The sequence below is a fragment of the Pseudopodoces humilis genome, chromosome 3, assembly GCF_049639895.1.
Source record: "Pseudopodoces humilis isolate 2021_Gansu_Grassland_sample_001 chromosome 3, ASM4963989v1, whole genome shotgun sequence".
NCBI classification, from domain to species: domain Eukaryota; kingdom Metazoa; phylum Chordata; class Aves; order Passeriformes; family Paridae; genus Pseudopodoces; species Pseudopodoces humilis.
In genome coordinates this window covers 22,824,164-22,847,119 of record NC_142202.1, presented here as the reverse complement: position 1 = coordinate 22,847,119, position 22,956 = coordinate 22,824,164, and the positions used below count along the sequence as shown (strand labels likewise).

The 22,956-nt window shown below is 37.9% G+C and overlaps 1 protein-coding gene across 6 annotated transcripts in view; it reads right to left on the bottom strand.

Moving 5' to 3' along the window:
* BICRAL (BICRA like chromatin remodeling complex associated protein) overlaps positions 1–22,956 on the bottom strand; it is a 43,779-nt gene that overhangs the window by 5,790 nt on the left and 15,033 nt on the right. For 4 of the 6 annotated variants that reach the window (XM_014252931.2, XM_088052667.1, XM_014252929.2 and 1 more), the window contains exons 2-10: positions 14,073–14,121; positions 11,651–11,699; positions 11,485–11,568; positions 5,642–7,345; positions 3,749–3,848; positions 2,387–2,481; positions 586–647; positions 328–473; positions 86–180 (exon numbers count right to left, since the gene is read on the bottom strand). In XM_014252931.2, coding sequence (XP_014108406.1) covers positions 86–180; positions 328–473; positions 586–647; positions 2,387–2,481; positions 3,749–3,848; positions 5,642–7,345; positions 11,485–11,568; positions 11,651–11,699; positions 14,073–14,116 — 2,379 coding nt within the window. In that variant the 5' untranslated portion in view covers positions 14,117–14,121. Of the gene's footprint in view, positions 1–85; positions 181–327; positions 474–585; positions 648–2,386; positions 2,482–3,748; positions 3,849–5,641; positions 7,346–11,484; positions 11,569–11,650; positions 11,700–14,072; positions 14,122–20,717; positions 20,770–22,956 lie in introns of those variants that run through there. The other 2 variants (XM_014252932.2, XM_014252933.2) reach the window with 2 other exon arrangements.

Below are 22,956 nucleotides of genomic sequence, written 5' to 3'. Positions count from 1 at the left end.
CAGAAGTTCATGTGCCTGTTCTGTATGTTTTTAACAAACTTAATCCCATCCCATAAACAACGTGTACCTGGGTTCTACACCTTACCATTGCATCCTCTATAAGCAAACATCTGTATTTGTTCAGCATAGCCTGTGTCCTCTTCAGAAGCTGTGTAGCTACGGATTCAAATTCACTGTCCACTAGAAAGAAAAAGTACACTTTCAAATATTGCTCTTCAACCTGCACAAATTTTAAAATGTTCCTTTTCTTATTGCTGTAATTTACATTACGAATTCTCTCAATACACTGATTACAAACTTATTGCCAAATTTTAAAAAGAAAATTACCTTTCCTTAAGTCTTCCTCTGTTGGCAGTGATCCCTGGCACACATGGTATGAAAGGAGTCTCTGAACAGCATCATTTAATGATCTGAACCGACTTTTATCTGGTGTCACAGCATGTACCTGATCCTTCTGTAATTGCTGCAGAATACTACAAAAAAAAATTAATGATACATATTTAACATACTGTACAGAGTTCTTACATTGACAAAAAGTATAAATTAAGGTTTCTGCAACAAAATTACAACAAAAAAATTACTTACAAAGCTCCTTTAGTTAACTGTTTAGCAGCAGGCCTTTTTTGTCCAACTAAATGACCATCAACCTAAGTTCAAAATAAAGGACAAATTACAATATATCCCCTCATTTGCAAAGGCTAAGTTTCAGGATTTGTTTCTGTCAGTTAGATATATCACCAACACTAACTGTACCCACCACATAAGTACAAACACTTTCAACTATCTCCTATTTTCACAGGACACTGTATCTACAAAAGAGGGTAAACCAAAGTTCTGAAAAACTGTTCATAGACAAATACCGCCGTTGCGCATTATATATATTTCACTAAGAAAGAGATAATCAAATTTAACAGGTGCAAAGAGGGAAAGATACAACTAAAAACTTTTACAAATAAATCTGCTCATACAAACTGTCGGCATTTTTCAGAAGATGTCATCTTGCCTGATATTGATGGATTAGATTATCTGTGAAGAAATCAGGCTAAGGCTGTGCACTTAAATTCTCAAAAGCCACAGTGGCTGGGGGTGGTGATAAAAGTCATTCTAGGAATTCTATTTCAGGTAGAGATCTAACTTATTTTCTCCTCTGCTTACACATTTAATGAAATCAAGATTTTTCCTGGCAACACTCTCCTAAGACCTGAGGCTCTCTGAGAGGGTAAAGACTCATGGCAGGCACACTGGAATACTATTTGCCTCAAAAAGCCTCCAACTTCAGAGCATAAAATACCACCAAGCAGAATGAACACCTGACCAACTATTACACAATCAGGCTGACCTCCTAACTCAGCATTACTGTACCTTCTGCTCTACTTGTACATCAATAAGATACGGGCAACATTCCTGTCCTACTGCATTCACAAATACATTTACAAGCAAAAATTCGAAGTCAGATCCTCTCCAGAAAAACTCATCCTGGACAGTGTTCTTGTATATACTTGCGTTATGTGGGAGAACTTTTGATGGTAAAAAAAGAAGACTGCAGTAAAGAATAAAACAAAGACCAGACAGAACTTTCCTGCTACTTCTCACAAACCATTCTCTCACAATCAGCTAGAAAACAGCTGAGTTTGTAAGAAATAATGAGTAGGCCAACTCAGTGAAGAATTGCTGTGTCATACAAAATTATCCTCAGGGAACAGTACAGTCAGGCTCCATTTCCTGAACTGAATCTGAAAGCAGCATTCAGTGCATCAATTTGCAAAATAATCAACATTTATTATGTCATGGTAGAATTTGACAAGTTTGAGGGAGTTCATGTACTCTACAAAAAAACCTACAATTATTCCTTACTTGTTTGCTCACTACCTCCTCCCACCCTAGCGGAGAGGAGAATTAGGAAAAAAGTAAACCTTGTGGGTTGAAAAGAACAGTTTAAAAACAGAAACAAAATAAAATAATATAGTAATGATGGCTATAATAAAGTTGTAATGAAAAAGAGAAAAACCAAGGAGAAACAAGGGATGCAATTGCTCAGCACCCTCTGACCAATGCCCACCCCATTCCCAAGCAGTGATCAGCGGCTCACAGGCAATTCCTACATTTATATAAAGAACGTGATGTTCCATAGTATGGGATATTCCTCTGGCCAGTTTGGGCCAGCTGTCCAGGCTCTGCACCACCCCACTGGCACAGCATGGGGCACTGGAAAGGCCATGACTTGCAGAGCAGGCACTGCTCAATAGCTAAAATACTGGTGCATTATCAATATTATTCACATCCCAAATCCAAAACACAGCACTATACCACCTACTAAGAAGAAAATTAACTCCATCCCAGCCAAAACCAGGACAGACAGGGAAACATAAATAGAAGTACTCTCTACCTGTATACTCTGCTGAACTGATGATCCTATCACTTTTTCTTGTGGCTGTGCTGTTGCTAGAGACTGTTGTACGATTTTTCCTCCAGAGTCCTGTCCTATAAAACGAAGTTAAAAAGATTCTTGTCACCCTAAACAAGAAAATAATAATTTTGTGTACCTATCCTGATAATTTTACTTGAGTTTTTAGAAAAGATACATCTTATGCTTAAAAGCATTAGTGCAACTATCCTGTAGAGAAACCAGCTCATAAAATTTAAATAGGATTGATATTTTGTCCTGAAAACCACAAAAATCCTAAGATATAAATCCCACCTCACCACGGTACTGCAACATAAGAAGAAATTCAAGTATTGTAAGTTCAGTGTCCCAACAATTTACCTAAAATCATACAGTAAATTTTATCAAGCTTTTCAATACTAACCCTCCCTCAAGTGTATTACCCAAATTTTTCTAGAGCTCCTGAAAGTACTTAAGACAGCAAGCATATTTTTTCCCCTAGATTTTTTTAGATAGGCAGACTTCTTCCAACTGCCTTGCTTCATAATCCAAACAGCATCTTACCAGTCATGCTAAGTTACAACCAAAACAAGAATTTATTAGGTTTTTTACTCCAAAGACACCCAGCATACTGTGCAGATTGTATTGAATTGCCTGGACAGCTTATACATAACAGTACACAAGGAACAAAAAAGCAAGGTACAATATAGCACCTTATTCAAAAGGCTACTTATGTACAAAGAGAACAGGAAGGTTACTCCATTTTTCTGCTTGTCTTGAATGTACTGGTATTGTTCTTTCAGTAGCACGGTGCTGCTTGAAAAGCTGCTATTTTGCCATGAACAATGCATGAACTATTCTAACTGAAAGTGACATATTCAAGAACAAAGTGAGTGATGACCGCCTGCACATAACCTTGTAATACCTATTTCTCTTCCCTCTGTAACTGAAGCAGCTACCACATTCAACATTCTAGAAGTTTCATGGAATTTTAGCAGATGTCTGTATTTTGAAAATTACGTATTTCTATTTTCCTAAGCTGAAAAAACAAAAAAAAAAAGAAAAAAAAAAAAAGAAAAAAAAAGAAGAAGGTACAATGTTGGATTTTACGGAGGGAAGAAATAATTGCTAATTGTGAAGATTCAACTTTTCACTCTAGAAAATAACGTACCATGGCTGGGAAAAGTCAAAGCACACATTCAATACTGAAAAAAATTAACTTGAATTCTTCTAAAAATAAAATTCCAACAACCTTTAGAACACTATGAGCATGAGGCATCAATGTAAGTCTGACACACTGAAGAAGAACAAATCTCTGTTGCTGGAGAAAATTAAGAAAATTATGTTAAAAAGACCTTAGTTGACCTGATAGTGTGTTGCTCAGAAGACTTGTTAGCTGAGGCTGTCTCAAATTGTCCGGTGTCTTCGATGCGGAAACTGGCGATGTCTGGTTCACAGCCTTTTTCTGTGCCACATACATAAAATAAAGAAACAAATTTTTAAAAAATCACAGTGAAATAATTACTGGAAGCTTTAAGAAAAAACAAGGAAAAGGCACCTAAAATTTATCTCTATGTATTAATTAATTACTTTTTTAACTTCAAACTCAGTGGTGAAATTTCACATCTCAATCCCTCCAAGTTCAAGAATTTTATAAAGTAAATCAGAGAGGAACAGAAATTACACTAACAGCACAAATATATACCAGTTGCATTCTACAAGACCCCTGATTTCCCACTACAAGTGCCCTCAAAAAAAGCAGCTTCTCAGAGTTCCGAAACTGCAAGATGAGGAAGTTGCTTTCCCAACAAAAAATACCCACAGTGGAACAAACCCTGCATTGCTTAATAACTACATAATACATGGTTTAGTACAAAGTACAATGTTTAAAATGCAAGTACAAACAAACTAAAAAGATTCTGGCAAATAGTCGCATTTGTTCTCTCTAAGTTCCCATTTACAGCTCTGAAATTTCAGCACAAAAACAAAATGATCTTCAACAGCAATAAGAAATACTCTACTTTTGTAACTGCTGAAACTCACTGACCCAGCACATAACCTGCAAACAGGAAGATGTAGACACATGAAGAGAAAGTCAGACAGGTCTCAAATTACTCATCTGCAAACAAAATGTTACAACCTGCACCAGAAGTCCTGGCAAAGACTACAAATGTGTTTCTACAACAAGTTCATACTGATTTTATAAAAACACATTATTTTCCAAGACATTATTTCACTGCAGATTTTGGGTTCAGTTAATAAAAAAATCCATCAGGCTTTCAAAAATAGAGAAAAATCTAAGTAAAATAAGTAAAAGAAAAAAGAAAGGTCTAATTAGAGAAAATGCATTCAGAGAGAGTGACCAGTATTTTAAAACAGAAAAAAAAAAAAGTTTAAAAAGGACAGAAATGGAATTGTTTGTTGCTAATTGTGTGAAAAGTCACCGAGTTAAAATTGGCAGTTGACTCTGGACCTTCATGAATTTTTTTCTTTTAAACCTTTGACTGTTTGTAAGTTCACTTATGAAAACAGAAAAATTTGAGTTGAATATATACTGCAAGTATATCTACCAGACAAAATAGACCACATCAAACCTTAAAAATGAATTCACTTTTTTTTTTTTAACTACTGGCTTGACTTCTTAGAGGTTTGTTGTTTTTTTTTTAATGCTATACTTTTACAAACTGCTTTTAAAAGTACTTATTTTTAAGGATTAAGAAACATTTCTTGTCCTTGCATCAAATTTGAAAGCTTCTAACTGCTGCAGATACACATAATAAAAGCGCCAATATGATAAATAATCAAAGGAAGCCCAAGAAACCTTTTAATCTCTACTTTCAGTAAGTCAAACTTTAATGCACAGGTTTTAGTGAGGTCAAAAGACTTAACTGCTAAGAACGAACCTGAGCCTTTACCCCTAGCCTATGCTAAGGTTTACAGGAGAGCTCGCAATTATATAAACTTACAATGCCCATCCCTTTAAACAGGAGCAGAAATAGACCGATGCTAAGCACTTCTGAAAGTAATACTATAAATCACCAGCAAAATCTTTGAAATTAATCGAAGTGACAGTTTTTCAGTCAGTGACAGATACAGAAAACACCAAGTGAAAGGATGACCCTGGGTCACAGTAATTTTCAGCACTTCCACAGTATTTGTAATAATACAAACCAGCAAAATTAATATTCTGTGTATTGACCAGATTTTAGCACAGCTTAGAAGCCTTTCTTTGGCTACATTCTCAAGCAGCTTTCATACCTGACCAAAGGCAAACTGTTGTTGTGTTACTCCCACAGACGTGTGATTAAAGGTGCTGACAGACTTGGAGGAGGATGCTGGAAGACGATGCGATGCACTGACGGCAACTTGAGCTCTATTCTGGACCAGCTGATCTCCTGTAAAGTTCCCTCCCGATGCGACAGACTGAACTGATGCTCCCAAGCTGGGGTGTACTGAACCAGAAGAACTCGCAGCAGCAAATCGATTAGAAGCTGACATATTTGAGACTGTGGACTGCCCAGGTGACATGGTGGTAAAACTTGATCTGCCTTGAGAAACATTAGCTTGGCTGGGTGACAAATGCAACACCGTTGGTGACGCCTGCTGCAGTGGCACCTGCCCACCAACAATTTGGGAAGTTCCATGATTTACTATAACTTGGTTTCCAGGGGCTGTGAATGTCTGGCCTGAAACAAGCTGAACAGCTGTGTTCTGATTATTCAGCATCTGTCCTGAATACGACTGGTTGGCTCTTAGCATGTTTGTAGAGTTCCTGTTGAGCATTACATGCTCAGCAGACACTTGGCCAGGAACCAGCTGGGAAGGCTGAGTCTGAAGAAGTTGTCCATTTATGGTCTGGACATGATGAACTGAATTAGAATTAACAGACAAACTAGTAGGTATGAGAAACTGGTTTTGAGGTGCATGAGGCTGTCCCATAGGGGAATGGATAACAATACTACCTCCAGCATTGCTAACTGTCTGAGGCGTAACTGATTTTCTTGTATTTTGTTGTTGGTTAACAATATTAACAGACATATGAGGACCAACTACTGAACTTTGAGGTGAGTTTGCAGAAGCAAATGGAATCCCTTGCTGTACATGATGTTGCTGTATTCCCAAGTTATTCACATTGTAAGCAGTCTGCTGACCCATCTGAATAGGCTTTGGTTGGATATTAATAGGAACTTTGTTAGAGTTTGGTGCCAAACCCCTTTGAATGATGATATTATGGACAGGCAACGAAGTCTGAAAATTTGTGCTGTTAAATGGAACAGTTACGGGTTGTGCTACTGGACTTGAATTTGAGTTACTGAACAGCGAGTTCCCATTCGGAGTTTGTCTATGAACCAAGAGGCCACTGCTCATGTTTGCAGGTGTTTGCTGACCATTGCCTTTCAGTATTATCTGAGATCCATCGAGGTTATTGATGGTCATCATGGAAGGCTGATTACTAAATGAACCAATCAGCTGTATCTGCCCAGAACCACTAATCTGGCTGCTGTTAGACAAATGCTGGCCGGGAACACTAATTCCAACGTGTTGCATAAAGCCATGTTGCACACCGACTGTATTGCTTGCAAAAGATGCTCCAACAGGTTGCTGTACCACTTGAGTAACTCCTATAGGTTGCAACGTCTGACCTGAGTAATTAGAAACATTAGAAGCCTGAGTAAAGGATGCTGATGAAGAAGGATGAAGCTGAGCTTGTGCAAACTGTTGGCTAGAACCTACACTGGCATCCAAATATGCCTCTTCCGCCAAAGTCTGTTCAGTAATATTGGCCTCCTGCAAGGACTTCTGAAGAATATCAAAAGGCTGATCCTCAGTAAGATCAGGTAAAGGAGAAGACACAAGTTCATCTTCAAGAAACTGAAGGCTACTGGACAGCTGCAGTCCATCACTAGGCCCCTCTCCAAGCTGACCACTTACACCTTTTACAGACGACTTAGGATCAGTGTTCTGAAATGCAAAACAAAAAATAAATCACTTTCAGAAATTCCAATATCTGCTTTGTTTCCTCGTCAGTTTTTTCATGAGAGCAAACTTTCAACACAGAATTACACTCTTCCCATAGCATGTGTGGGGTGATGCGGACTCCATACAGTGAGCCAGCACAAACAGGTCATGGATATCCTGCTCACACCCCCAGACTGCTGGAGACACTTCTCTCCTTTCCCTTCTCCAATCTCTCAATACACAGCACTTAGGTCTGCAGCTGCACTGCTTCAAGAGGACGTGAAACGCTCTCTAAGTGCCATTTTCCCTTCCTTGAGCTGAGCTCTCTACTGACAAAAGGATGAAAGTAATGAGGAGGGAAAACACCTCCACTCTAATTCAGTTTGGTGCAAGACTTCAGCAGCAACAGTAGAAGCAGAGAAAAGGCAGATGAAAGCTTTCCTTTCACTGACTTCTATCAAACAAGATCTGCCTCCAAAAATCGTACCAGCATTTCTATAATCACTTAGTGTAAACTAGTGACCACTTGATAATGTTAAGGTATTATGCTAATTCCTTCTTTAAAAAAAATACAGAACCAATTCTAAAGAGTTGGGGAGTAAGAAAAAAAAAGTGTTACAGACTGTGGTTTATGCTCATAAAAAGATTACTGAGAACTATAAACACTGGAACTACCAGAAATATTATGTGGCACCTTTAATGAAAAAAATCCTTAAATCTACATCCATTAACACTATGATAAGGAAAATCAAAACCTATTTACTCTGGCCTACTGTCAGGATTTTCCTAAAACAAAGTTCTGTCCAGAAACAACACAAGCAGTAGGTTTCTGCAGGCAGAATGAGAAATTTAAATGCATACTAATAATACTTGCAATAGTATTAAGTTAGGCAAAGTACACCTTTCTAAATTGCATGATCACAATTATTCAGAAGCAACAACCAGGTTTTTTTTTAGGTCAGGATAAATGGAAACTGTGGGTGTGCACTTATCAGTCACATTCATACTCTGAGCCTTCACTCCTTGAAGGTCATAGACGCTTGTTTTCACCTCAAGTAAACAGTGTGAAGATGCTGCAAGCCATAATTATCACATGCACTGATGTCTCCACCCTAACTTCAGTTTCCCAAGCATATTTATTCAGAATTTTACCCCAGTCTGTTTCTGAAAAAGTCTGTGTACTTTCTGAAACTTCAGTCATATTTTAAATATTCAAAGATTTTTCTTAAGAGTAGATAAAATATTTTCAAATTACAACTATTAAACTACAGCAAGCTTTTAACATTTATGTTATTAATAGAGGAATCAAACCACCGCTTAAATATCTTAGTGTCTGAATCTTAGGGACAACTAAAGCGACAAATCAGGTTCTCAGTTGTACCTAGCAACCATTGGGCAGAGTAAAAAGGAATCACTAATTAGGCCATAATTAGGACTCTTAACTGTCAGGTTCTGAGGAGAATTCCCTATTGCATCTCTAAGTTATCTCCAAGGAAATGACCAAACTGAAATCTTCTACAACTGTGTAACTTAAACAGTTCCACTAACACTATTCTAGTTAATACAAACAATACAACTATTACTACTACAAATAATAACACTAATAAGTAGTATTACATGCAATCAAGACCAATAGCTTAAAACTCTCCCACTGGAATAGAGAATCGCAAGCTTCATTCCCTGCTCCCAGAACTACTCTAACATTAAGTAAACAATTTTATATGCAAAATCTTGAACTTTCCAAGTTAGCATCTGAAAATCACTACTATCTAGATTCAGAAGAGCCATGCAGAATACCATTCTAATTTCAAGAAGAAATCAAAGCCTCTGCAGCTTCATGAAGCTGCTGACCAACAAGAAGAGTCTTATTCTCACTGGCTCCATGTATATTCTACCCTCTTATGCTGTCCTATTATACTGTAACAGGAGAATGAAAGCAGCCACCCACTACAAGTCAGGTGACATGGCTAGGGAAGCCTTTCATGACAACTGCCACAAGAAACCAACCTGTAATCAGCTACAGACTCAATCAACTCAGGGAAGGCTAGGATGAGGCATGGGAGGCAGTGTAAGAGAGTGGGAAGAGTGAATAGTGCTTTCTTTTCCTTTAGTCAGCAGGAACTTCATCTTGCATTAGGTATTGGCTGAGCATGCTTACCAGCTGAAACACTGAACCCTGAGCACTGAATTTGTCAACTCTGCCCCTAAAAGGCATGAAACAGGCAGCAAGACAGTTAATCCTAATTCATGGTAGGAATTCTGAATATATATAAGGACAGAACTTTCAGTTTCTGCAAAAACTTGAATGACAAAAGCTTCAGAAGCATGTAACTTTTCAGGTATCTCATTTTTTATAAGCAGGGACTGTGAAACCATCTGTTCATGATTACACTTTGTTCCTTCCCAATGAACTGTAACAATCTGTATTTGTAATCATATCATTCTTCACTTATGTCAGCACAGGGGTCTCACAGGAGGGAGGAGGGAAGAGAAGATGACATTGGTTTTCTTTATGAAGATATAAAAGGATGAGGACAAGGCATGCTGAGAATTAAACTGTAGTATGTCATCCTAGGAACATACACTAGGAATCCATGCTCCTCTGATCACCTTGCCTTCTAGATTACCTACCTCCAATCTCATACACCAGAAAGCTCTTGGCTTTCATCAAATATTTTTATTTCTTCCAACTGCTACTCCCTAGGCAACAAATCCACCTTGTCCAGAATCTCCCACTGCCCCTCAAAATTACTCAAAGTAAGTCACTTCCTGAAAATACATCAGAAACACCTGACTCCTACCTACCAAGGCATACTCTTCAGAAGGAAGTCAACAAAGAACAACTAGGAAGTCTAGGCTATGACAAATGTATGTCATATGTCATCCTTTTTACCCCAAACCTGGTTTTTCTTAGGGTAAGTCCTCAAACCCCACCCCTGCCAGTGCTGCATACAGGAAGCTGCTGTCTACTAATAGCTAGCCTGGTACCAAGTCGAAACCACTGTTCCCCATCAGCTGAAAACTGGGTATCCCATTACTCTTGGTAACCTACTCCAACCAGAGTATCTCAACCAGATTGTCTGTTTCTTCTACAATATTTAATAATAATCCTGAAAGGGGAAGGACAGGACAAACACTTCCCATTACACTACTGTGCCTACAGGAAAGTCACTTGTTCTCCACACACAGATTAATACTTTTCAGAATTTGTTCACGTCAATTATTTAAGGTCCCTACACAACTATAAGTGTATCCATGTACCTCTTATGAATATGGGACAAACAGACAAGAGTCAAGGTAACAGTACAATAGAAAGAGGAATTACCAAGAAAATCCTACCTTATGTATTCAAATAACTTAATTGTGGGATTAAAAATTCAGTTGTTTTACAAAACACACCAATGAAATCAAAGAAACATGGGTCTGAAGGGGTATCTTAAGTCATCCAGTCCAATGTTCTACTCAAAGCATGACTACCACCCACACTAGAGCCGATCAGCCTTGAGTTTATCACCAAGGATTGGTGATAAATCAATCTACAACCTCATTGTGTAAAACAGTCCAGGGCTGCAATACACTCATGGCAAGAAGGAACACTGAAGACTTCTTGCAACACCCAATGAATTTAAAGCGACTTCCCTAATACTGAAGTTACACGAAGGACACATCCTAAATGATCTCCTGAATGCAAAGAAAAAAATACAAAAAGAGAAAAAAAATCCCACTCAATTTTAAAAATCTGCCAGCTCAGAGCCTACATAAAGTAAGAAACAAAAAGGCATTCTAACATACACAGGAAACATACGAATTACTAACTTTCAAGGTCTATCTTTGAACACAACTACTCCTACAATCGCTAAAGCCGTGAGTGCAGTTTACTGGTGAGAGCTTTTACACCAGAGAGCATTTTCACTGCTCAGCAAGCTGCTTTACATATTTACAAAACACTTCCCAATAGTGCAGTATTTTTCAATTAATTCCCCACTGAAATACTCAAAATACTAACAGCACAAGATAGGTTCTATGTTACTATTCAGAGTTTTCACATGAAAAAGCTGAAGCTCACATCTATTTCGTTTGATTTTATAAAAGCCAAGTAAAGCCGTACAGAAACATGCAATCTCAATACTAATGAAATTTACCTCCTGACAACTTACGTTGGAGTTGGCGAAAATTGAATTTGAGTTGGCTACAGAATATTCTGCATTAGTCAAGTCTTCATTGCTCTGGTAAAAGACAAAAATCATGTTCAGAACTAATACACTCAATGAAGCTTATCTATGTCTAAAATACAACAATGCTACTTACAGATTTACTACTAGGTCCATGTAGAAAATAATTCAGCGCTTGTGGGTCCCTGAAAGGTGGAAAAAAAATAAAGAAGTTAACACTTTTTGGAAGTCCTTTTTACCAATGAGGCTAATTTAACTAAGCCACATACTGTACTCATATAAATCAGGTTTCTAGTAAAACCACATCTTTCACTGAATCCAATGCAAAGCTGAAAGTTTGTACCATCTGGGGACCTGTGTTTCTGTATCAGCACAATTTCCAGATGCTGACCATATCTGCTGCCATTGTAACAGGGCTCTTCAAGCAAATAAACTACCTTGATCACAAAATTTCAGTTGCACTCTACTGTGTTTCCCTTTATGAGGGTGATACTCATACTCTCTTGAAAAACATGTTATTTTATGACAGCACACAATACAAAACGTAAGGAATACACTACCACCAGATAATGTGAGAACTGAAACAGGTATCACCTCTTCTACAGCTAAACTGTAATGCCCAGTTTAGCTAGCATCTAATAATAGGGTATTTACAAACCTGATTCTTTGACAGGTTTTCTGTCACCTTTAACACAAGCTAATAAAAATTTATGATTGCCAGAGTAACAGTCCCCTCATGAACAAAAAGTGGCACCTTTTCCAAGTGAAACCAACCATAGAAATAACTGACTAAATATTGTGAATTTCAGTGTATTTAATTAACTTAGCATTAGCACTAAATAAAACTCATATTAAAAATGTAGTCTGACAGAGTGTCAGAAATTCAAACAAATACATTAATTTAGATGTACATATAGACCAAGAAAAAAGAATAAAAGGCTGTGTTACATGGGATTATTCTAATGCAAAAATTATACAGCATTTTCCTTAGCATAAAGAGTAAACTGACATGGATTTCTTTGATTTTTAAAACATGTTTATTAACAACTAATAATAAAACATTTTTTAGAAACAGGAGACTATAATGTAAAAAAGCAGTAATTAAAAATGTCTCCTTCTTCCTTGATGGTCTTAGAATATAAAAAGGCATAAAGTCAAAGATCATTCAGGGTCACAACTACTCTTCTAAAAGGATAAGCACACCTCCTCTTTTCTTTTAAAAAACAAACTGTGTTCATGAGCTTACAAAAGACATGTTAGACAGTACTTCATTTTCTGGACCACCTGTGGTCTTGTAGCAGGATCCTCATGCTTCATGCTCACGACAGAACACTTAGTTGTCCCACAATCATCTTTATGTTCCAAGAAGGAACTGTTTTCATATGGCCACAATCAGTAACCTTGCACAACATTTACTTCATAGAATATAACTGAGCCTTTACTGGCACTTCTTTTGCTACAGCATCCAGAGCAACCCTCAAACTACAGCAGCCAGTGGGGGTGCTGTTTTGGTCTTTCTGAAGTTAAAGCTCTTACTGATTTCACTAGAAGTTTTCAGGTGTGTGAGAAAGGTAAAAAGCCTATTTATTTCATATACTTAAGACACTAAAAAACTCTTGTATGAAATAGGAATGATCTTTTAGCAGCTGCTATGAGACTGATATTAGTCTAATTTTTAGAAGAGTTTGAACAAAGTACCGGGCATGAAAGCTCAATTCTCTTCTTGTGTTTTACATGCATTTATAGCATATTATCTGTTCTTGAATACTAACACAAATGGTAGCCAAAGGAAGGCAACTTGTCATATACACAATCCACACAAAACTTCCTCATGCTTCAGCTATCCTAATTATTTTTGCCATATAGAATTATAAAACGCCATATAAATCTGTTATGGAAATAAGGAGAGGGGGGTGCCAAAAAAAAAAAAAAAAAGCCCCAACAACCCACATGATCATTCCAAATACTCAATTTTATTAAAATCAAGTATCTTTGACCAAAATGGTGGTAAATTCTCATTCACTGTGACTATACAACAGTACAGAGAGCTATTCTTTTTTCCTAAGACTTAGATTCAAATGTGTATTATTAGTAGAAATTAAATCTTTAAGTATTTATGATTAAGAAAAAAGTTTTACTTATCCCTTAAAATACAAGTACAGTATTAATAAATTATCCAGTTCCAGTACTCAAAAAAATTGAGATTTTTCGGGTTTTGATTTTAAAAAAGCTACTTGCAGTGAAGTTTGTGGTAACATCCCTAGTAACATGCATCAACACTGGTCTGGTATTATCACTACCTAAGAAGAGAATCCATTCTCCATGAACACACATTCCTTAGCCTCTCCTGAGGAAAATGTCAGTGGACTGTCAACTAGCATCCATCAGGACTGAAGGCTTTGCAATCCACACATCTCCACGTGGAAGACATGAAGCATGTCTGCTCATTTCACTGCAAGTCACCTCATCTTTAGAGATAAGACAATCACCTTCTAGATGATGATTTTGCAAAATTATTATTCCCAACCTTTCTGCAATAATTCTTATGGAAAACTTACCCAATAAGATCAAGGAGACAGGATTCATCATCATCATCATCCATGACAACTAGAATAAAGAAGAAAAGGATGCATATTTGATATGTATCTCCAAATCAAATTCAGTCACATGTAAAGATTTACAAAATCCTATGCAATGTTTTACCATCTAGAAGGTTTTTAGAATTTTAAATCAGAGAAAGACAAATGATTAACCAAATTGATTTAAAAGAACTTTTATGACAAAGTAGTAAAAATATCAACGCTTAATGCAATCTAAGACTCAGGTTAAAATGCTTCTATAGGAATTTATTCCCAGCTAATTCCAGTGGGGGAATAACCAAACACTACAGAGCCAACAAAGACTTACAAATTAGTGGCAGTAACATCGAGCAGCCAAAATGGTAAATAAACTTAGGTCAGTATCATGAGGATGCTGCTACAGTCTAGAATCAAAACTATAGTCAAGACATGACTAAGCATTAAAATAAACACTGTTTTCTAATAAGCCTTTTTTTAGCAATAACTAAATTACAACGTGGCCACTTCCAGTTTCTCCTCAGCAATATTCAGGAGTGTACTTAAACATGTGTTTAACAGTACAGAGTTCTGACAGTCCTTTTAACAATGGGTAAGGAGGAAATTTATGTGCACTGCCCAACCAGAGGGCAGGTATCCAATGCAGAGCATTTTTAGCCTCACAGTGTCACAACCGCTCTAACTCCTCACACACTACCTACTCCATCAAGGACTGCTGCACCAAAAACTCTCACTCACTTTTCCCCTCCAACTGCTGCTCCTTCAAAGCTTCTGTTTGCACTTTCTGGGCTCTCCTATTCACCTCAGAATATCATCCCTGCTTGTCCTTGTCAGTAACTGTCAGGACCATCCCATCTAATCAACCAGTTCAATTATCAACTGATGTTGATAATTGATTCCTAGCTTCCTTTAAATTACCTAATTTCATCTTTACAATGTTTTCTACTCACACCAAGTTGATCATTGCATTCCATGCTTGGTTTTTTTTCAACTTCCCTTAAAAATTGTGCCATCGTACTTATTCAAATGTTTTAACACAGTTATGGCTTTAATTCATTCTGCTCTCTCTTATTGCTTGCCAAATAGAAATTTACTCTCCCTGACCAGAGATCCACATGAATCATTCCTCATCCTGATCCCCATAATGATTAAAACAGTGAAGGGTCTGAAGCACCTGCTATACAAGAGACTGAGAGCACCAGGACTGTTCTGCCTGAGGAACAGAAAACCATGAGGGAATCTATCTTTTGTATAAATACCTGGTGGGAGAGTGTTAAGAATATCAAGCCAAACATTTCCCAGTACCCAGGGAATGAACAAGAGGCAAGGGGCACAATCAAAACACAATAAACCAAAAATTCTGTGTAGACAAAAGAAAACACTTTCCTTTTTTAAAACTCTGAGGGTAGCCAAATACTGGCACAAGTGTTTCAGCAAAGTTACAGAGTCTCCATTCTTGGAGATACACAGGACACAGCTGGACCACAGCCTTGACCTGCCTGCTCTGACTCTGAGCAACCTGCTCTGATTGAGTCTGCTCTGAGCAGGATAGGGGATAACGTGATCTCCCCGTGAATATCTATTCATTCCCACCTTGGCTGTCCTGTGATTCTGTAACCTCTTTCCTGAATTTTTTCTGTACTCCACTGGTTCTGAAAATAACTTTTACTGTAGACTAGCAGAGGGTACTGTGTCCTCTATAAAAAATCCTCATTCGGATTTTTTCTGTCTCTGTGCTTTAGTTTACAGTGAGGGTGAAGCAGAAATGGAGCACATGTCAGTGTGAGGACCATTCAGTATCACCTCACAGGGAGGACAGAAAAACAAAGCACAGCTACAGAGAATTACCTCTAGCTGATGCTGAAAAAAATCAGCATTCATGAGGTGATTATGCCTCTTAAAGAAAAGCAGTTTCTCCCACGCTTCAGTGTTCCAGCTGCCTACTCTTGCATAGAGCCACTAGCATGAGCACTGATACTGCAATTCAATGCTAAGCAAATGGCATGACATAGTATGATGTCATGAAATTTAAATGTAAATGTGTATTACTAAGAACAAATTAATAAGCAATTAACATTCTGCTTTAACTGTACTGATAGTACTACTTATAGAAAGATATTATTTCCTCTAACTGCTGAAAGCATACCCATGTCTCAAGAACAAGGTCCCAAAGTCTCCTAGCTAACCAAAAGCAAAAATTTATAGAAAGTCGAAATCGTCTTTGCTTTCACACTGTAAACCTGCTTTTGAATATCCCAACCCAGGTGTCTATGACAATACTGACAGCATTACTTAAACACCATAAAATGTCTTTGCTCTACATAAACAAATATTCTCCATGATTTTATGATAGTAAGGGCTCACCATTAGCTAAAGTGACACCACAATTTTCTTCAATTAATACTCCTGGAGGTATTAAAACAACTGGCACGAATTAAGATAAATTTGTTTAGTTCACTGAATTCTTCAAAACTTGCATAGAATGATCAGAGGGAAAATAAAATGCATGAGAATACTGGTGTGAGAAAATCCTAATGGTAATACATAATCTTCACTATCACTTCCATTACTGAACATACAGTTGGCTTTACTAGCTAAATGTGATACAAGAAAAATCTACCTAACATACGGTAAACGCCTACAAGTTTACCACAGATAATGAAGTTTTATTGTTCCACATGATGCCATATGGTATGGGACATCCCTTTGGTCAGTTGGGGTCTGATCTGCTGGCTGCTTCCCCTCCCAGCTTCTTTCACACCTCCAGCCTCCTCACCAGTGGTGCTCCGAGAAGCTGAAAAGTCCTTGACTTGGTGCAAACACTGCTCAGCAACAACTAAAACATCAGCGTGTTAACGTTATTCTCATTCTAAATCCAAAACACAGCTACTAGAAAGAAAATTAACTCTACCCAAGTCAAAACCAGGACAATACCCACCCTTTAGTCTACACCAACCTCATCATGCCCAGGTCCCACACTTTCCAATGCATCCCACATAATCACAACCACCTTTCCTGTCTTTTGACATATATGCAGACATAAAGGCCCATAATCTATAGACCATCCCTCTAAGATGTCCACTGAGTTCTACTTCTAACACATCAGTGTTCTGAGTTGTAGGAGTTAACTCTCATCCTACCACAAAAACGCAGCACTGCTCCAGCCACTAGGAAGAAAATCAACTCTATCCCAGCCAAAACCAGAACATTGCAGGTTTAAATCTTTTTAACTAATGCCTATTTTCAACAAGGATTACCAAATGATTAGTGACCTGTTAATTTCAGGAGAGCAACAGAGGCGGCAGCAAACAATCAGAGTACTTGCACACCCAAAAGCAAATTGACCCAAAAGCAGTCAGTCTACTTTGAAAAGAGGAATTTGAGCAACATGTGACCTTGACACAGATGATCACTTTAAAGTGTGTTAACAAAAGCAAGCCTGTCCTGAGGAACTTTCCTAAAGCCTTTTCTACAGCAGAAGTGATAGAAAAGTTTGTCACTTTTCTTGCCAACTATCCTCTCTAGTTTTCTATCCTCCTCACTGTTTTCTAACATACAGTGGGTCAAAGCAATGAGTGATGAATGAAATGGCTATAAACCATATTAAGCCATGAGAGTTCGAAAATAAAACCTGCCACAATGAGTGGAGTTAAAGAGTTATGAAGTCAAGACCAGCGGCCTTCAAAACAGGGTGTGTGTAAGAAAATCCAGTGGGGCATGCAAGAAGAAAATATTAAAACTTCACTAGTATATGAAATTTTAATATACACACATATACTTGTGTATGCAAATTAATATACATATATTGGGGGTGCACACTCAAAAATCTTACCAATAGGGGTGTGCAATCAAAAATATTTGGAGACCATTGGCCACGACCTTTAAACATTGACTCACTTCTATATTTTGGATCAATCTTTGGAGACTTCAGTCAGTGGAGGCTCTAAGTGAGGCTTGGCTGGGCCATTGTGACCCATCAATGCATCCAGGGCCCTGCCAAGAGCCCACACTAGAGACAGCTGGGGAAAATACACTTTGGGAAGAGTCACATAACCTGTTGGAGTACTGTTACAATATAACCTAGCAAATATCTTACTATCAATACTAGTCTACAGTGTCTTTAAAAAAAAAAAAAAAAAAGCCTCAAAAAATCTATCTGCTTGTAAGTAGGCCAAATTCAGCCCAAATGCATCCAAATAATTTAAAAAGGGCAATCCTCACTAATTAGTCACAACCCAGCACAGATATTCCCTGTAGTTTATTAGCAAAGCCCCTACCATTCTGTTTCGTATCTCTGCTACCACACTGGTAAATACAGCACATACTTCAACTTGTATCACATGTACTTATGCAAGAAGCCCTGCCTATCCCTTCTGGGAAATAATCAGAGTGCCCTTTATCACATGCTCCCAAACAGAATATAAGAGAAGTTGAAAGTAATAAAACTGACAAGGAAATCCCAGCCATGCAAGCCAATCCTCTGGGAGACTCTTATTACTTGGCCTTTAAGCCTCTGCCTTCATTTCAACACTCTGACCTACTACAGAGCAAAGAGCAATAGAAGATGAACAGAGCAGCCCTGCCCTCCTCTTGTCCACTTTCCCCGCATCAGCTCAAGGCTTTGAAGAGTCATCTGGAACAAAAAACTTATCTGATAAAATACATTGATCTGTTTCAACTTAGGATGAGCTTCTTCATTGGCTCTGGTATGCCAAACGGCCACAGCAGTGCTAGAGCCGGCACAAGAGAGGGAATGAGGTAGATGGGTAGCTAAACACAGGGGATGGCAGCAGTGCTTCAGTCAGCTTAAACCACATGTGGGGCTGCAGCACACATGTGAACACAACCACCACCCTCACATTAGCACAGTGCAGGCAGCAGTCCCATGGAGTGATTATTCCCTTCCTATCAGCACTCGTGAGCTCCCAGCTGAAATCTGTTGGGCTTTTACACATAGACACAGCTCTTAAAAGAAACATGAAAGAACACGAAGGAGTCCAACACAGTACAGGTAAAATCCTGTGGTCACGTGAAGAAGCTGCCTTTCTTCAGCCTGGGCAACAGAAGGCAAACCCAGGTGCTACCTGCAGCCTGCTAAAAGGAGTACTAAAATGAGCCAGGCAGGTCTCTTCTCATCAGCATACAGCAAGACACAAAGCAAGAGCCAAAACATGTAACACATATAACCCTCAGCTGGATGCAAGAAAAAAAAAATCACAAACAAGACTGCTCAAGCAAGAAGGTGGAATCATCCACTTTGGAAATTTTCAGAACTCAAAGGGCCCTGACCAACCTGTTCATACTGTGAAGCTTGTTCTGCTTACAGCAGGGAGCCAGGCCAGGTAACCCAGTGGTCCTTACTAGCCTAAATTTTTAACCAACATGCTACACATTCCACGGTATCATGCAACACGTGTAGGGCCTACAACCTGTAGTGTCATTAAAACCAGATTTGCCCAGAAGCAATCCAACTATTCACACATGCTTCATATACTATCCATATTCTAAAAGATGTAAACACAGGGTTTTAAATTTACTCAAGTTACATTCAAAAGAATATAGCAAAAGAATTATTTTCCTTTCTCAAAGTCACTTATTTCATACATCTTTAATAGATAGTTTCAGATACAAAGCAATAAAACACTATTTTCACTTTCTCTAAAAAGCACAAGCTAATGGATACCTTAGAAGAGCAACGTTTAGAACAATGATTTCCAAAGAGTGTGATATAATCAACATCAAAACTTGGTAAGTCACACATAAATAAATTTATCTGCAAAACTGTTGGAAGAATCTAGACTTAAAAGTTTTGTGCAAATACATGGGATCAATCCCTGACTGGCAGAATGACTCCTGAGAGTGAACATTGACCTTTGGAAATCAATGCTTTAGAGCAAGGTAATGACTGCTGTAGCTTAACCTTTATAATGGGAGATAATCAAACTTGCACACAGTAACATACACAGCACCTGAAGCAATTACTGTTGGAGTTATGACATACACCCACTAATTCTCACTTCAGTACGACTTTGTACACATCCTGTCAGCAGGAATTCTGACAAGATCTCTCTCATGCTTTATAATGAACCTGTCCTATCAAATCTTCTAAATTGTTCTGTTGCTCTATCATTCTCCATTCAGAATTTTAATATATGATCCCAATGGTAAGAGTAACTTCACTATGGAATATCTGAAGAAACACATTGCTACTGGAACAACAATCACTACAACAACAAAACCAGAATGAATCAGTTACTGTAACAGTCACTGCAAAGAATGGTAGTGCTGTGAAGTGAGTTTGCTACACCATATCGGTGGCATTTTCATCTTTCACAACCTTTCTGAGCACAGATGTAAGATAACTCTATTAACCCAATCCATCCCTTGCTAAATTACATAAAAGGATTGCAGCTGCATTAAGTGACTCCATACTGACTGCAGAGGTCAAATGCCCAGAACTGAAGCCCTTCCCTCACACAAATTTGCACGAATTTCTCTCGTTAATTTCCACAGAACTAATATTTTGCTCAGTGTGCTTCTGAGCTGGGGGAAGAAAGCCAAGCTGTTTCATCATCCACTGGGTAACGTATAATCTCAGCAGTGTGCACTTCAGGTTGCCTGCCTTACCCTGTCAGCTCTCTCTCAGGTTCCTATCCAACAGGCAGCCTTGGATTCAGTGAAGGAAACTCCTACACAGGAACAACCAGACCTCACTTGCACTCTCTGCAACACAGAATTGTAAGAAAGGAGTATAAACTCAAATACCATACAGTTTATTCTTAAATTTCAAGTCAATACTACTTTTGAGCAATCTAGTGCCTTGCAAAATGAATTTCAGATTCTTGTAAGTAACCACGACTGTATCTTATAATTAACTTAAGAGCTGCTCACCATGTCAAGCCCCCTGTTTTCAAGAAATTAATTTTTACATGGATGGAATACAAAAATTGATATTATGAGGTATTTCTATTTCCCCCTCTCATTACTGAAAAAAAATTATATTCTGCAGCATAACGGCACAGTACACACGGGAAAAGAGGTAAATATTGAAAAATTCATTGCAAACTAAAACCTCACTCCAAAGTCACAATTATCCAAAAATTGTCATTCCAGGACAACAGAGTAAGGAAACAAAATTAATTTTAAAATGCACTTTGTAAAACACAAGGACTTAAGTACTCACTTATAAACTAACTATGCTGTACTTGTAGTCTACAATATGAAATTACTTCTTATTAATATTTTCTTTTCCAGAGCAATAAAAAAAGCAAGTACTACGCTGCTGCAAAATCTACCAGGAACTGTGCTCTAAAAAAAGAGTTATAGTAAGAATTCTGGGATTCTAATCTTGTAATGCAGTGCATTATACAAGCATTAACTTTCTAAACATACAAAAACAAGTTTTCATTCCCAGAATCTAAATCTGTAGAACTGAATCTAATCAATATTTCAAAGACATCTGTATGCAACAGAGAATGAGAAAAAAATGGCTATTTTCAAAAGAATGATAAAAAACCTTTCTAGGAAAAACTACTCTAAAAAATAGAAACTATTCAGGAATCAAAAAACCAGCAACAAGAAAAAAGTGCATCCTCTCAGCAATTGCTAGGCACAACATTATGCCTCTTCATAGTTTTTAAGATCTGGCAGATGAACACCAACAAGGACAGGCAGGATCCTTACACAATTGTGAAATATCAGCTCCACACACAGAAGGGCAAATAAAAACCACACACTAAAACAGACAACCTACAATAGGCTGCTTATCCAACTCCTTACATTTCCCTTTAATATGCCATTAAAAAAATACCGATTTGAGTTTGCCAAATGTGATAACTTATCAAGTTTCCAAAAACTACAGTGTTTAATACGTTAAGAAAAAAAAGGGAAATGTGCAGTTCAACTAGCAGTACGTATGGTAGTGAAGACTAATCCAGCTACAGTCAAGTATACGTGTGAACCCCCAGTGAGGCTTTCTACAACCTGATTTCCCTCAAACACACACATTCAGCACAGAATTTCTAATTTATTCAGTACCATCTTTTTCCTACTGCATCCAGAGCTGCTCTTGGCAATCTTGGCAAACCAAAATCTTGACAAAATTTTTATCGGGAAACAGACTTTTATACCACACAAAGAAAACCCAGAGTAACCTCAGCCTGAAGGTCAGGATGCTTCCCTATCCCATGGGATTTCCCAAGCTAAAGGCTGGGCTCAGATTTTTTTCCCCCAGCAGTGACTATCCTCATCACTATGCTACGGCCTATTTTGGGTCCTGCCTTCCAAGTTTCTCCACCACATAGAGAATTCCTCAGCAATTTAAATATTCATAGAGCTTCTGAAAGGTCTCATGTTCAATCCAAGAGAGGCAAAGGAGGCATGATCTCAACAGTTGTGTAGGAAGGAAACATTCACCTGCCCAAAAGATAATAGATGCTGTTAAGCATTTCTACCAACTACTGTACATTATAGTGCAGACTGTTAGCATGTATTATTTGTGCAAAACAATAATTCAAGGGGTGTTGAGTCAGTCCCTCAGATGTTTTGACCTCGTTTCTACTCAAGAATACTCAAGTGTCATACTTCTCATTCCATGCATACAGTTTTCAAAGATTCTGAAAAAATATTCTGTGGTCCCAGAATGTAACTTCTTTATGAACGGATCATTTCTCAGTTGATTTACAAAAAAAATGCCCAATTAATACCAATAAACCAGTGCCCTTTTCATTGTCACTCTAGTCCATACTAGTTAAATACCAAACCTTGCCACAAGCATGGTTCATATGAGTTAGCATCTGCTAACAACAGCCAATAATTAGCTGAACAGCTACTTACACTCCTTTCAGTTATTATGTTTGGGAAATCT